The 12015-nt window shown below is 40.9% G+C and overlaps 1 protein-coding gene across 1 annotated transcript; it reads left to right on the top strand.

The window, feature by feature from the left end:
- The first annotated feature begins 1220 nt into the window (after positions 1-1220).
- On the top strand, positions 1221-11740 carry LOC120521174 (NACHT, LRR and PYD domains-containing protein 3-like). Its single transcript, XM_039742981.1, has 3 exons — positions 1221-1308; positions 9828-9893; positions 9983-11740. Exon 3 carries the CDS (start codon positions 10183-10185, stop codon positions 11170-11172), a length of 990 nt encoding a protein of 329 aa, XP_039598915.1. The 5' UTR covers positions 1221-1308; positions 9828-9893; positions 9983-10182; the 3' UTR covers positions 11173-11740.
- The last annotated feature ends 275 nt before the right edge of the window (positions 11741-12015 follow it).

Genomic DNA, 12015 nt, shown 5'->3' with positions numbered 1-12015 from the left:
GGGATGTTAGACTTTGTGGGTGAGTATATTACATTAAACAGGCGTCGGAGATTGGAAGCTAAGTGTCGGCCTTCAATATATCCAGTTTGGTCTTGTGATATTACTGAAGGCAGCACTTTCTCCATCCTTCTAGCTAGGACTTTGGAGAGTATCTTCACATTCCACATCTTATTTTGAAAATATTTGAACTTCACAGTCACAAAACAATTTGGCTTTTATTCAAAAATAAAAACAAATGTAAAGAAATCGCTTAGATGACATGTCGCTGTGAATGTGTAAAGACTGTGAAGTCCAAATATCAGTCGGTACAAAATAAGATGTTTGCATTCATATGTGTGATAACGTGTTTCATTTTCAAACGGACATATCTGATGTAATAAAAACGTGCATTTGATCTGAGTCTGTAACAGTCTGTGTAAATGTATGGTTCTTGTAAAAGTAAGCTCAATAAAGACAAATTGTTTAATGGTTGATGTCACAGAAGTGTGATTGTCAAAAATAAAAACTCACATTCAAGCAGTTATATTTGATATAATAAAGACATACATTTGCTTTGTGTCTACAAGACGTAACATTTCTTGTTTTGTCGTACATTTACACAGATTGTTGTAGCATGGAGCACACATGAACTGTCTGCATTTCAAATACTGATATATCATTGCTAACATATCTCTGCTCAACTCTTTGCCATATAAATTTTCAAAGCAGACTTGTGCTGTAAGTTAGAGAATTTGAGCTGGTGGTGTTACACAGAGAGTGTCAGAGTCAGGAGTGGCAAACGCTGTCTGAACGAGGGATGGGTCAATGGAGGTTCAGCTGCTAACTGACACAGTTACAAAACAAAGGTGTAGTACGAGGGTGTTGTACCGTGTTGGCCATTATGGATGTAGTGAGAAGTCAAGTGAAATGACACCTTTTATTGGCTAACTAAAAAATTATAATATGCAGGCTTTCATGACAACTCAGGCCCCTTCTTCAGGCGAGATGTAATCGAAACAAAGGTGGTTATCGGTGGGCAGTTGCTGTGACAATAAGACATAGGAGTTTCTTCATGTATGTTTTGGGGGAAGTAGGCTTTACAGGGTGATGTTAAAGATTTTTGTTCTTGATCCTCTCTGAAATCTCATCCCCTCTTGTCTTCTGATGCAGACTTTCTCATCTCACTGTGTCCTTCCTGCTGATGGAGACTCGCTCAGCTTCACTGTCACTGCTGATTTTCTTCTGAGGACCTGAGAAATGAGCTGTCATGTCTGAAAAAGAGTTTGGAGAAGATCAGCCAGTGGGACATCAAGACATCGACTTCGTCAGGTACAGTGTCTGTTCACGTTGTTGTGAAAGGCCACTCAATGTCCTCTTATTGTCCTCTTTAGAAGGACCAGAGTGACGACAAGAGGACATTGAGTGGTGAGACATGAAGAAGGCCTGCTCTTTGACATTTATTTTGATATCGAGAATGTTTTATTATACACTATGTAGCTGCGTTTATTCAGAATTACTAAGGTTCTGCAGCTTTAGTTTGCTTCATGGGATTCAACGATAGCTTGACACGTTGAAATGATTCCACAGACAAAATATCTTCATTTCTAAAAGCTTTAGTAAAAATTCAATGTAAAATAGTTCACAAAAAATAGAGAAATAATTGATTCAAAGAAAAGAAAAGAAAAGATTAAGAAAAGTCCTGTTTAAAGCTTCTATATCTTATTTGTTTCTTGAAGTTATCTCACTTGTAAACTGCTAAATGAGTCTACCAGGCCATGCTAGCAATGAGACAAACTCCAAACACACACTGACTCAATTAACACACATTATTATTTATATAGCAAGAAAGTTCAATCTCATATTAACTTACATGGCGTGAAAGACTACACCATATTCTATGTAGAAGCTAATGTTCTGTAGAGATCACACAAACACTAATATGAATTTAACTTAAGAATTCACTTTCTAAGATTGGCTCTTACATTTCTGACCCCTAATTAGCTATGCAGGAGCTGACATAATTACTATACTATACTTTACTTAATAAGAGCCACTAACTTTACTTTTACATTAACTAACGCAGTTTTCAAGTCACTAATAAGAACACTGCAAACAAACATTTAAGGATTTCTTATTTCAAACTTTGGCAGTTTCTTGCAGCAGGCCCAGTTTATTCACAGGTCTGTCCAGTGTGCTGCACACAAACTCTTCTGACTGCCCCTTTGCCATCTGCCATTGTCTTGATGAGTCGCTCCTTTAATTACTCAGGAATTGTGAGGTGCAGCATCATCTACAATTAAAACAACCTCCCTGTTCAAAGTTTCTTCTTGCTGTAAGCCATTTCTGACGTTCTTGAAGTGTTGGTAAATGCTCCTTAGTCCATCTTTTACAAAACAAACCAGCTGTGTATTGAAGTTACTTCCAGCGTCTCCGAGTGTGTTGGTCGTTTTAGAAAGAGTCCAGGAGGCTTGTCAGGTTGTGTCTTCATTAACAGCAAGTGATTGGGTGTGAGAGCCTCCAAGTCATTTGGGTCGTCTGATGTCTTTGTCAGAGGTCTGTTATTGATGATTGAGTCAACTTCACACATCATTGTTTGGTGACTTTCATCATCGAGTGTCTGTTGTTTTAGTGTTGAGTTTAGAATCTTTCTTATGCTTCTGATTTGTCTCCCACACTCCACCTTGATGAGAGGCTGATGGTGGATTGAAAATCCATTTGATTTCTTTCTTCATGATACCGTTGCTGATTTTTTCTTCATCTAGATTTTAAATTGTGTCACGTAGAGCTCTTTCTGCTCCAATAAAGTTTGTTCCATTATATGAGCGCATGATTTTAACTTGTCCTCTTCTGCACATGAATCAGCGTATGGCATTGATACAACAATCAGAGTCTAAGCTGTGTGCCATCTCTATGTGGGCAGCTCTGGTTGTTAAACAAGTGAAGATTACTCCGTACCAGACTTGACCAGACTTCATCCTCTTTTGACTTGAAAAGGACCAAAATAATCAACTCCAACATTAGTGAACGGTCAGGTAACAAGCAAACTTCTGACAAATCTGCCATTTTTTGCTCTCCTGCTTTCTCATTGTATCTTCTGCATGTTGTGCACTTTGAAATGATTTTCCTGACAATGGAGATTGCTTGAGGTATCCAGTATTTCTGACATAGTTGTGTGAGCCTATAATTGCACCCACAATGTCCGATTTCTTTATGAATGAAGAACTGCAGGATGTTTAGTTTCAGCTGGCATTGCAGCTTTGCAGAGTCTTCCTCCAACTCTCAGTATTCCATCTTGTATGATCGGGTCAAGTTTATAGATTTGACTGTTCTTTTATACGCAAGCCTTTTTATTTAAAGCCTTTAATTCTTCTGGAAATTCTTGCAGTTGACTGAGGCGTATAAGCTCTGTTTCAGCTTTAGCCAAGTCTTCTGAAGAAACTGAGCCTGGTTCTAAAATCAGTTTGTACTTTTCATGTGCTTTGTGATGAGTGATTTTTGTTCTTCTGGATTACTTTCAGACTGACTGACTTCTAGTTGAAATGTTTGTCTTTCATTTTTTAAGAGCAGCAGTATGTCTTTAAACTTGAGGAGCCAAGCCACTGCTTTCTTCAAGCTTGGCCAATCTGAAAAGTGAGTGATTAGTTTGTTGATGTGTTCGGTCACCTCCTCTGTTCTTGTCATGTTAACTGCACAGATTTTAACTTCTGGATCATCTTCAGAAACTGAATCGTTCAGTTGATCTGGTCTTTTTGGCCACTCATGTTCAGGCTTCAGTAAGAAACTTGGACCTTGTGACCATGTGGTGCTTTTGAGAAAGTTTTCTATGCTTAGCCCTCTGGATGCTTGATCAGCCGGATTAAGGGCAGATGTGACGTACCTCCACTGTGAAGGTTGTGAATGATCTCTGATCACGGAGATTCTGTTGGCAACAAAGGTCTTGAATCGAGTGCTTTCATTTGAAATGTATTTTAGCACCGAGGTGCTGTCAGTCCAAAATGTAGATGAAGCTCACCTTTTAGCATTTTGACTGCCACAACGGCTGCTGTCAGGTCTAATCTTGGAGTCGTGACCTGCTTCAATGGTGCAACTCTTGACTCCCCCATCAGCAATGAACAATGTTTTTTGCCTTCTTTGTTAGTCAGGAGACGATATGTGACAGTGCCATATCCATCTTTACTGGCATCTGCAAAATGGTGCATTTGTGCTGACCTTATGGTTCCAAACCAGACAGATTTGATGCATCTGTTCACTTTATAGTCTGTAAGTAACTGTAAGTCATCCATCCATTTTTTCCATTTCTGAATGTGTTTGACTTCTACTTCTTCATCCCATCCACATTTCTCTTAGAATAAGCTTTGCTGGCAGTATGGTGGTGCTAGAAAGCCAAGTGGATCATAAACTGAGCTAACAACAGACAGAATACCACGCCTTGTAGTGGGCTTGTTTTGTAACTTCATCTGAAATTTGAAACTGTCTGTTTCTGTGCACCACTGGACACCCAGGGCACGTTCTGTAGGAAGAAGACTGTGGCTCAAGTCTAAGTCCTTTTGTTCATGAGCTCTGTCTTCTTCAGGAATAGACAATAAAACTGCTCTGTTGTTACTCACCCACTTAGTCAAATGAAATCCACCTCTATGGCATAGAGCTTGGCGGTCCTTTGCCAGCTTTATTGCTTGTTCTTCTGTTGCCACCGACTTTAAACAATCATCTACATAGAAGTTATTGAGAACGGTGTTAACAGCTTCCTCAGGAAATGTATCTCTGGCATCTTCAGCTGTTCTACACAAAGCATAAGAAGCACAACTGGGTGAAGAAGTAGCACCAAAAAGATGTACTGTCATTTTAAATTCTTCCATGTTTCTGCTTAGATTACCTTCAGGCCACCATAAAAAGCACAAGACATCAGTGTCTTTATCTGGTACTTTAACTTGGTAGGACATTGACTTAATGTCTGCCATTAATGCCACTGGCTCCTTTCTGAATCTTGTAAGGACGCCAATGAGTGTGTTAGTTAGGTCAGGGCCTTTTGTTCATGAAGCAAAGTCCCCTGGTAGGTGGCAGTGCAATCAAAGACCACTCAAATCTTATTTTCCTTTGGATGATACACACCGTGATGTGGGATGTACCACACTCTGCCTTCATTGCAATTCAGGCTTTTTGTACCTTGACAGCGTAACCTTTCTCAATAATGTCTCTCATGAATGTTTTATAGTCTTTATGGAATCCTGAATTGTTGCTCAGTTTTCTCTTGAGTCCAATAGCACCCTGTTCAGCAATACAGTGATTGTTCGGCATTTTAAGTGTTTCTTTAAAACACTTTAAAGGCAATTTTAAACAGTAGTGGCCACCTACCAGTCTCACAGATTCTGAGGCTATGCACATGAACTTGATGTCCTCCTGTGACATCTCCTCCTTTTCTTCACAGCTGCGCTCTGGAAATCTGTGCTATACTGTTGGAGCAACATATCTTCAATCTCTGTTATTGACACACGATTGATCGAATGTTTGGACAGCTTACCACTTTGTTTTATGAGGTCATCTGTCTCTTTGTATTGTCCATTGACCGCCCATCCAGGTGTAGTCTTCACATCATGAGGTCCATCTCCTTGGCTAGGTATGATTCATGACTGCCTGAAGATTTCTGGGTTGTTGATTTCTATTAAAAGATCAACTTCAGAGTCAGTATGAGATAGACGTACCTCTTTAAGATATGCCCACTTGTTGATATCTTCTTGTAGTGGAATACTTTCTCTGTTCACTGGAATGGAGACCTGCGTGAAGACCTTTGACAAATCAATATATTCATCATCATTGAGACCACAGACTGGCAAATCTGACAGAGCATTCAGTTAGCATGTTTGAATCATCATCATAATAGTTACTCATAGTTTTGAGGTATACTTGTGTTCTTCTCCCCTGAAGGTTTAACTGTCTCTGGAGCCTTTCAGTGCAGATTGTTACTGTACTGCCGAGGTCTATAAAGGCGTATGTTTCTACATACCTTTCACTCTTCTTAGATTTTAACTTAACGTGAACCACATGCAGTACACATTCTTCACCGGCCCCAGTAAAAGCACAAGTTCCAGTCTCGGTTTACCCCCCAGCAGATGTTGCTACCCTGGCTGTAGTCGTAGATGTTGCTCCATCCTCTTTTTATATGCAGGATATCTGGGTGCTGAAAAGAACATGTCTGACATTTCATTCTTTACAATTCTTACCAAGGTGCCCCTGTTTGAGATGGTGAAAACATAAACCTCTTGATTTTAAAAAGTCAGTTCTTTACTTTATGCGGTAACACTTTGACTTTACTAATTCAATGAGAGTATGCTGGCTATTGCAGAATACACAAAGCTTTTTAAATCCACAGAAGTCAGTAACAGTCTTTTTGACGGAGGTTTCTCGAGTCCCCCTTTCAGCAGCATCAGAAATACTTGTAGTGAAGATACTTCCTGATCTCTGGCCGTACTTTAGAGGTGACCTACCCTTGTCAAAGCTTTTACATAAATGGGAAGTGTTAACATCTTAGCCTGTCGATGTAAAAAGGAAACTAGATCATCAATATCTGCCTCTCTGTCTTCTCTTTCTTCAAGTTTATAAGCTGTATTTCACTGCTTATCTTGTAAAGGATATGGGAGCTTTGAGATTACGGTACGGATGTTCTGATTGCTGTTGAACGCATCACGGCTCCTTGCATTGGCCATGGAGTCCAAACAGTTATCAGGAAAGGTTGCTTAGTCTCTCAGGGCCTCTCCATCATTTTGCTTTATTTGAGGCCACTTCAATGCTTTATCCATGTATGTATCAGCTATGAATAAGTCGCGTCCTGTACTGGCCTTTTGGTGGCAGTCACACACAACCCTTAACCATTTCCTGGGCAGGACCTGTTGTATATTGAATTAGGTGATCTAAATTTATCTTCAGGGTTCTCTAAAACATCTCCAACAGCGTGATCAAAGGCCCTAATGAAAGCCACTGGATCACCTACAAATAAAGGGACCTGTCTGTGTGGTACTTCACCATGCAGTGCCAGGAGGTGCAGAAGCAGGGGCTTCCTTTTTTAGGGATAACATTTCAGTGACTGCCTTCTAACATTCGGTTTGATTTTGCATGAGCACATCTATCAGATCTTATCTGGAAATCTGAGTGTCAGCCCTTGCGCTAGTGGAAGGTGTTTCGATTGTTCCTGTTTTTTTACTATAGACTCAAGCTCATGAAGCTTTTGTAGAGTCTATCAAGTTCTGACTTTTCAAGTGTGACTGTCGATGAAGGTGCTGGTGCCACGGTGCTCGACTGATATGACGGGCCGCACTTACTAATGAAAGCGCACTTCAACTGAGAGGTTTGTGAAACTCTAGGTTTTGTGCTTTCTCGAACTTGCAGTTGCATCTCTCCAAATTGATTAACACTAGAATCCATGAAGACTACGAAAAAGTTTTGCAAAAAACTCCTTTGTTCCTCTCCTTATCAGCGTCTTTTGTTTTGTAAAGGTGTTGATCAGCATATGCAGCAAGCAGCCTGCTATCCTGCCCACCACCAGAGCTCAACTTGGGCAAAAAGATCTCCCAGCTCAAGTCTCTTTATCTACGTGTGAGGTGCCTGGAGTTGCATAGGGAAAATAATATCTCGCTATTTGGAGCTCATGCATTTCATGTGTGTTTCATATCTACAACGATCTGTGTAAGTGTAAGATGACAGAAAATGTGAGAAATAAAAGAAAGGTTGAACACATAACTGAAACAGAAACGTTTTTCATGTTTTAGTACTAACAACAAAATTTTGACACAAAGTTTATAATGTGTGAGGACTGAAGTCCAAATATCAAATAAGCTCTTTCACCAAAGGTACAAATATAACAAAACAAGTGGGCTTTTATTCAAGAATATAACCAAAAAAAAAAAGTGTACTCGGGTTAGTGTAAGAACTGCTGACTCGTAATCAACAGGTCGCGAGATTTAATCCGGTCGCTCTCCAGAATTACATGTTGAGTAGTAAGCTGCTCTTATTTTTACTATTATAAAATAAAAAATTACATTTGATTTGAGTCTATAACAGATGGTGTCAGTTTACAGTACTTGTAAAGGTTAACTTTTATTTATTTTTTTATTTAGTTTTATTCTCTCAGTCGCATTCACACTCCCCCTGATCTGACAATTGGCCACTAGGTGGCACCTTATAACTAAAGGCACTATTGAGAAACATTTAGTGTTAATGAAATTACAAGCGTAACTATTATAACACAAATGAAAACAAATGAACAGAACTTACGTTGTTTCACACGACACACACTATTTCTAAGGAACTCTCCAACTTTGTGAAGTGCAAATACTTAAACAGAGAGTGAAAACAACCATGCTTTCTCTTTCTTCCTGATCCCCACAGTACTTTGCTTAGCAGAAGACAGCATCAAAGTCTGTCCTCCTGATGACTGAACTCCGCCTCTCAGACAGGTCTGATGTGTGTAAGTGGAGTGACAGTTCATTATGTGGGGGTGCAGTTCTGTGAGAGAACAAGTCCAGCAGTTTGCCAGTTTTGTTAGTTGGTGCTCTGTGGAGTCTTTTAGAGTCTTTAGAGTCCTGGTGCTTCCTGTCTTGCTATTGCGATGGAGACGAAGACTTCCGTGTCTCCGAGACAAATGAGCGGTTGCTGGATGGTGACCCAGCTCACAGGATCCTCAATGTTGGGGACCCGAGTCACTGGACCAGTGGACTGCGTGTCTGCCTGGGGGTTGCCACTGGGATTGTTGATGAGCAGACTGGACTGGAGGCACATTACCTGCATCTGGGATGGAGGATAGAAGCATGTCCATCTCATTGAAGCTCCTTAGCATAAGCTCTGAGGGAAAGTGCTGTAGGTGTTGCCATATTTTCTGGGTGGATCCATATCTCAGTCAATGCCACAACCTGGAGAACACATTGGGTGGCCAATGTTGGTATAAAGTCCGCTTTATCAACTTCAGACTGACAGTTCAACAGGCCAAGAGGAAGAGAGTCTCTGAAGGAATAGGCTTGAAGAAGCAGTTGAAGATTGTCGTTATTACACCCTCTCCTGTTGACAGGACAAGAGAAACATCAGATATCAGTCACAGGAATGTCCTGTACTCACATGTTGAGAAACAGAAGATTACAGAGAAACAGAGCATCTTGTTAAATAAGAGGACCCATTGAATTATTCAGTGTCTTTGTTTGATGGACTTGTGTTGGTTGACTTCTTCTGAATGAGGCGACGTTAAAAGTGATGTCCTTCAGGGTTCAGTGCTGGAGTTTGTGCTCTTTATAATATACACTACATAAACAATCTGATAAGAATATCATAAGTAAAATTTCACAATCATACCATACAAATGGAAGGGCAGATAATGAAGAATCAGTTGAATTATTATAGAAGTACCTAAAAAGAACACAGGAGTGGGGGAGATTTGTAGACAATGAAGTTTATTGTAAGTAAATGTGAAAAGTGATATGCTGTAATTTGAATTGGCCTGTTTTTGTACATTGCTCACATGGCCAGTGTTCTGATGTTCTGATTCGTCCATCCTGTCTGAGTTTTGCTCTGGACTCTTTACATTGGCATTGCCCTCAATATGCCCACTATTCTACTCTGTGGATTTTCTCATTTCTGATGTCTCCTTCATGTGAATGACTAACAGCTTCCAAACAAACTGGATGCATATCACTGATCTGACCCTCATGTCCCATTATATGTCTATCACTAATTCATCAAATTTATACACATTTACAATTTTAGAGCCCAGTTTTATAAAGTTCAAACTTCAGGAAGTAAAGCTTCATCCAGGATGCACCCTCTCACTGCTGTGATTGATCCATCTGTCTTTATTTCTTTTATCACAGGAAAGAAGCTCTTAGAGGAGATTAACACCAGAAACAAGTCGCCTGTCCTTGATCCTCATATTAAAGGTAACTCCTTTCTTTCACACATCTGCTCAGCAGTTCCTCCAGTCCTGTGCTCATCAGGTCTCCTCATTTATTCTCATTTTGACTTCTAGATCTCCATGAGACACACAGACAGGCTGTGTCTGAATCCACAAGGACTGTGGAGGCTCAGGCTTCTCCTGGAGATCCACACACCACAGCTGTGGGCTTTGAGACTCGATACACAGAGTTGGTGGCCATTGAACAGGACCCTAGAAACCATAAGGAGACTGAAAATAAACTTGTGAAGACTGGGGGGTTTCATGAAGAGCTCATGAAGAAAGGAGCAGCAGAGAAATGTGAGCGAATCTGGATTGAGCAGCTGTTTAGAAGAAGTCCTGTAAGTGTAAATCCAGTCAACATCATAGTGGTCAGTGGGATGGCCGGAATAGGGAAGACCACCATGGTTCAGAAGATCATGTATGACTGGGCCAGAGGCACTCAGTACCAGAGGTTTGCTTTTGTGTTCCTGTTTAAATTCAGAGAGCTTAACCTCCTAGACAATGAGAATGAGACACAAATGTCACTGACCAAACTGATTGAAAGGCACTATAAATATCTCAGTAATGATCCACTGAAAGACATTCTGAAGAATCCTGAAACTCTCCTGTTTATATTCGATGGGCTGGATGAGTACAAACACAAACTGGACTTCACCCAGAGTCAGCTCTGCTCAAACCCAGACGTTGAGGTGCCTGTCCACATCCTGGTCACCAGTCTGGTCAGTCGGACATTACTGAAGGGCTGTTCAGTCCTGATAACAAGCAGACCAACAGCCCTGGAAGCCATGGACATGGAAAGAGTTGATCAGTTTGTAGAGATCCTGGGGTTCTTCCCTGAACAAAGGCTGATGTACTGTAAGAAGTTCTTTGGTGACACTGCTCTGGCTGCTCAGGCTTTTCAGTATGTCAAGAAGAACACCATCCTGTACTCAATGTGCTTCATCCCCTCGTACTGCTGGATGATCTGCTCTGTGTTGAAGAGCCACTTCATGACACCTGAAACAGCCAAAAGTGAAGCTCTGCAAGTAGGTCAGTGGCTCTGTGAGGCTCAGAATAAGGAGTTAATTAGAGACACCATTGGAAAGGATTTAAAGATGAACTTTAGCAGCACGACTTTATCTGCTGTGGACTGTGCTGTGCTGGCCGCTGTCATCAGCTGCTGTGGAGAACTTAAAGAACTTAACCTGTCAGACACACCTCTGACCACCGAGTGCATCAAGAGACTGGAGCCGGGGCTCAGCTGCTGCAGTACAGTCTGGTGAGTGATGCGACTTTGACGAGTTTTATCTGTCAGTAATGGCACTTTGTGTCAGGGCACTGAGCTCCACTGTCATAGGACCTTCTAATAAGCCCCACCCACTCAACAGGAAGTGAGGTCAACTGCTAATGACATGATAATTATGCCATCTTATTCTTGATGATCCTTTACAACTCGTCTGAACAATCCAGACCTCACGCTGTCATATCTGTTTCAGACTCTTACAGTCATTAAAGCCGCCTCGTGCAGACAATGAGCCGGTACCACTGGTGTAGATCAGCAGATTAAAAAGATGGATGAAAATTCTCATATTCTTACTGCATTAGTTAGTAATTAATCAATGATGTGAAACATTATATTGTGTGAATGTGACCATAGTGGCAGAGAATTAAACCTAAAGTGTGATTACGAGAGTGAGGAGGAATGTTCACAATTTGCAGAATCCCAGATGAATCAATGAATCTCCAGTTCATTTTCACCATCAGCAGGCAGACTGTGGGCCAAAAAAATGGATGCTGGAGGTTTGATTTTTCACAATGATGCGTTGATTACTGAGTTTAATTCTTTTTATTTCTTGTTATACTCACCACATGAACTGACTACCTCATCACCTCCTGTGGTGGTTCTGTTCAGAGTTCCTTGTGTATTCCTAAAGTCCTGACCTTCTTCATGAGATGGAGTTTAGTGGTCCAGTGCAGGACTCTGGTCTCAGCCCCTTGTCCTCCTAAATGTCTCCATTCACTACTCAGAACTCATGACCACAGGTGAGGATCTGTTGGTGGGCTAATCACTAAATAATGAGCTTCATCTGAGGACTTCGCCACCTCTTCACCACCCCTGCCATCTT

Source organism: Polypterus senegalus, unplaced genomic scaffold, assembly GCF_016835505.1.
Source record: "Polypterus senegalus isolate Bchr_013 unplaced genomic scaffold, ASM1683550v1 scaffold_4889, whole genome shotgun sequence".
Classification (NCBI taxonomy): Eukaryota; Metazoa; Chordata; class Cladistia; order Polypteriformes; family Polypteridae; genus Polypterus; species Polypterus senegalus.
This window is presented reverse-complemented; position numbering and strand designations above follow the sequence as displayed.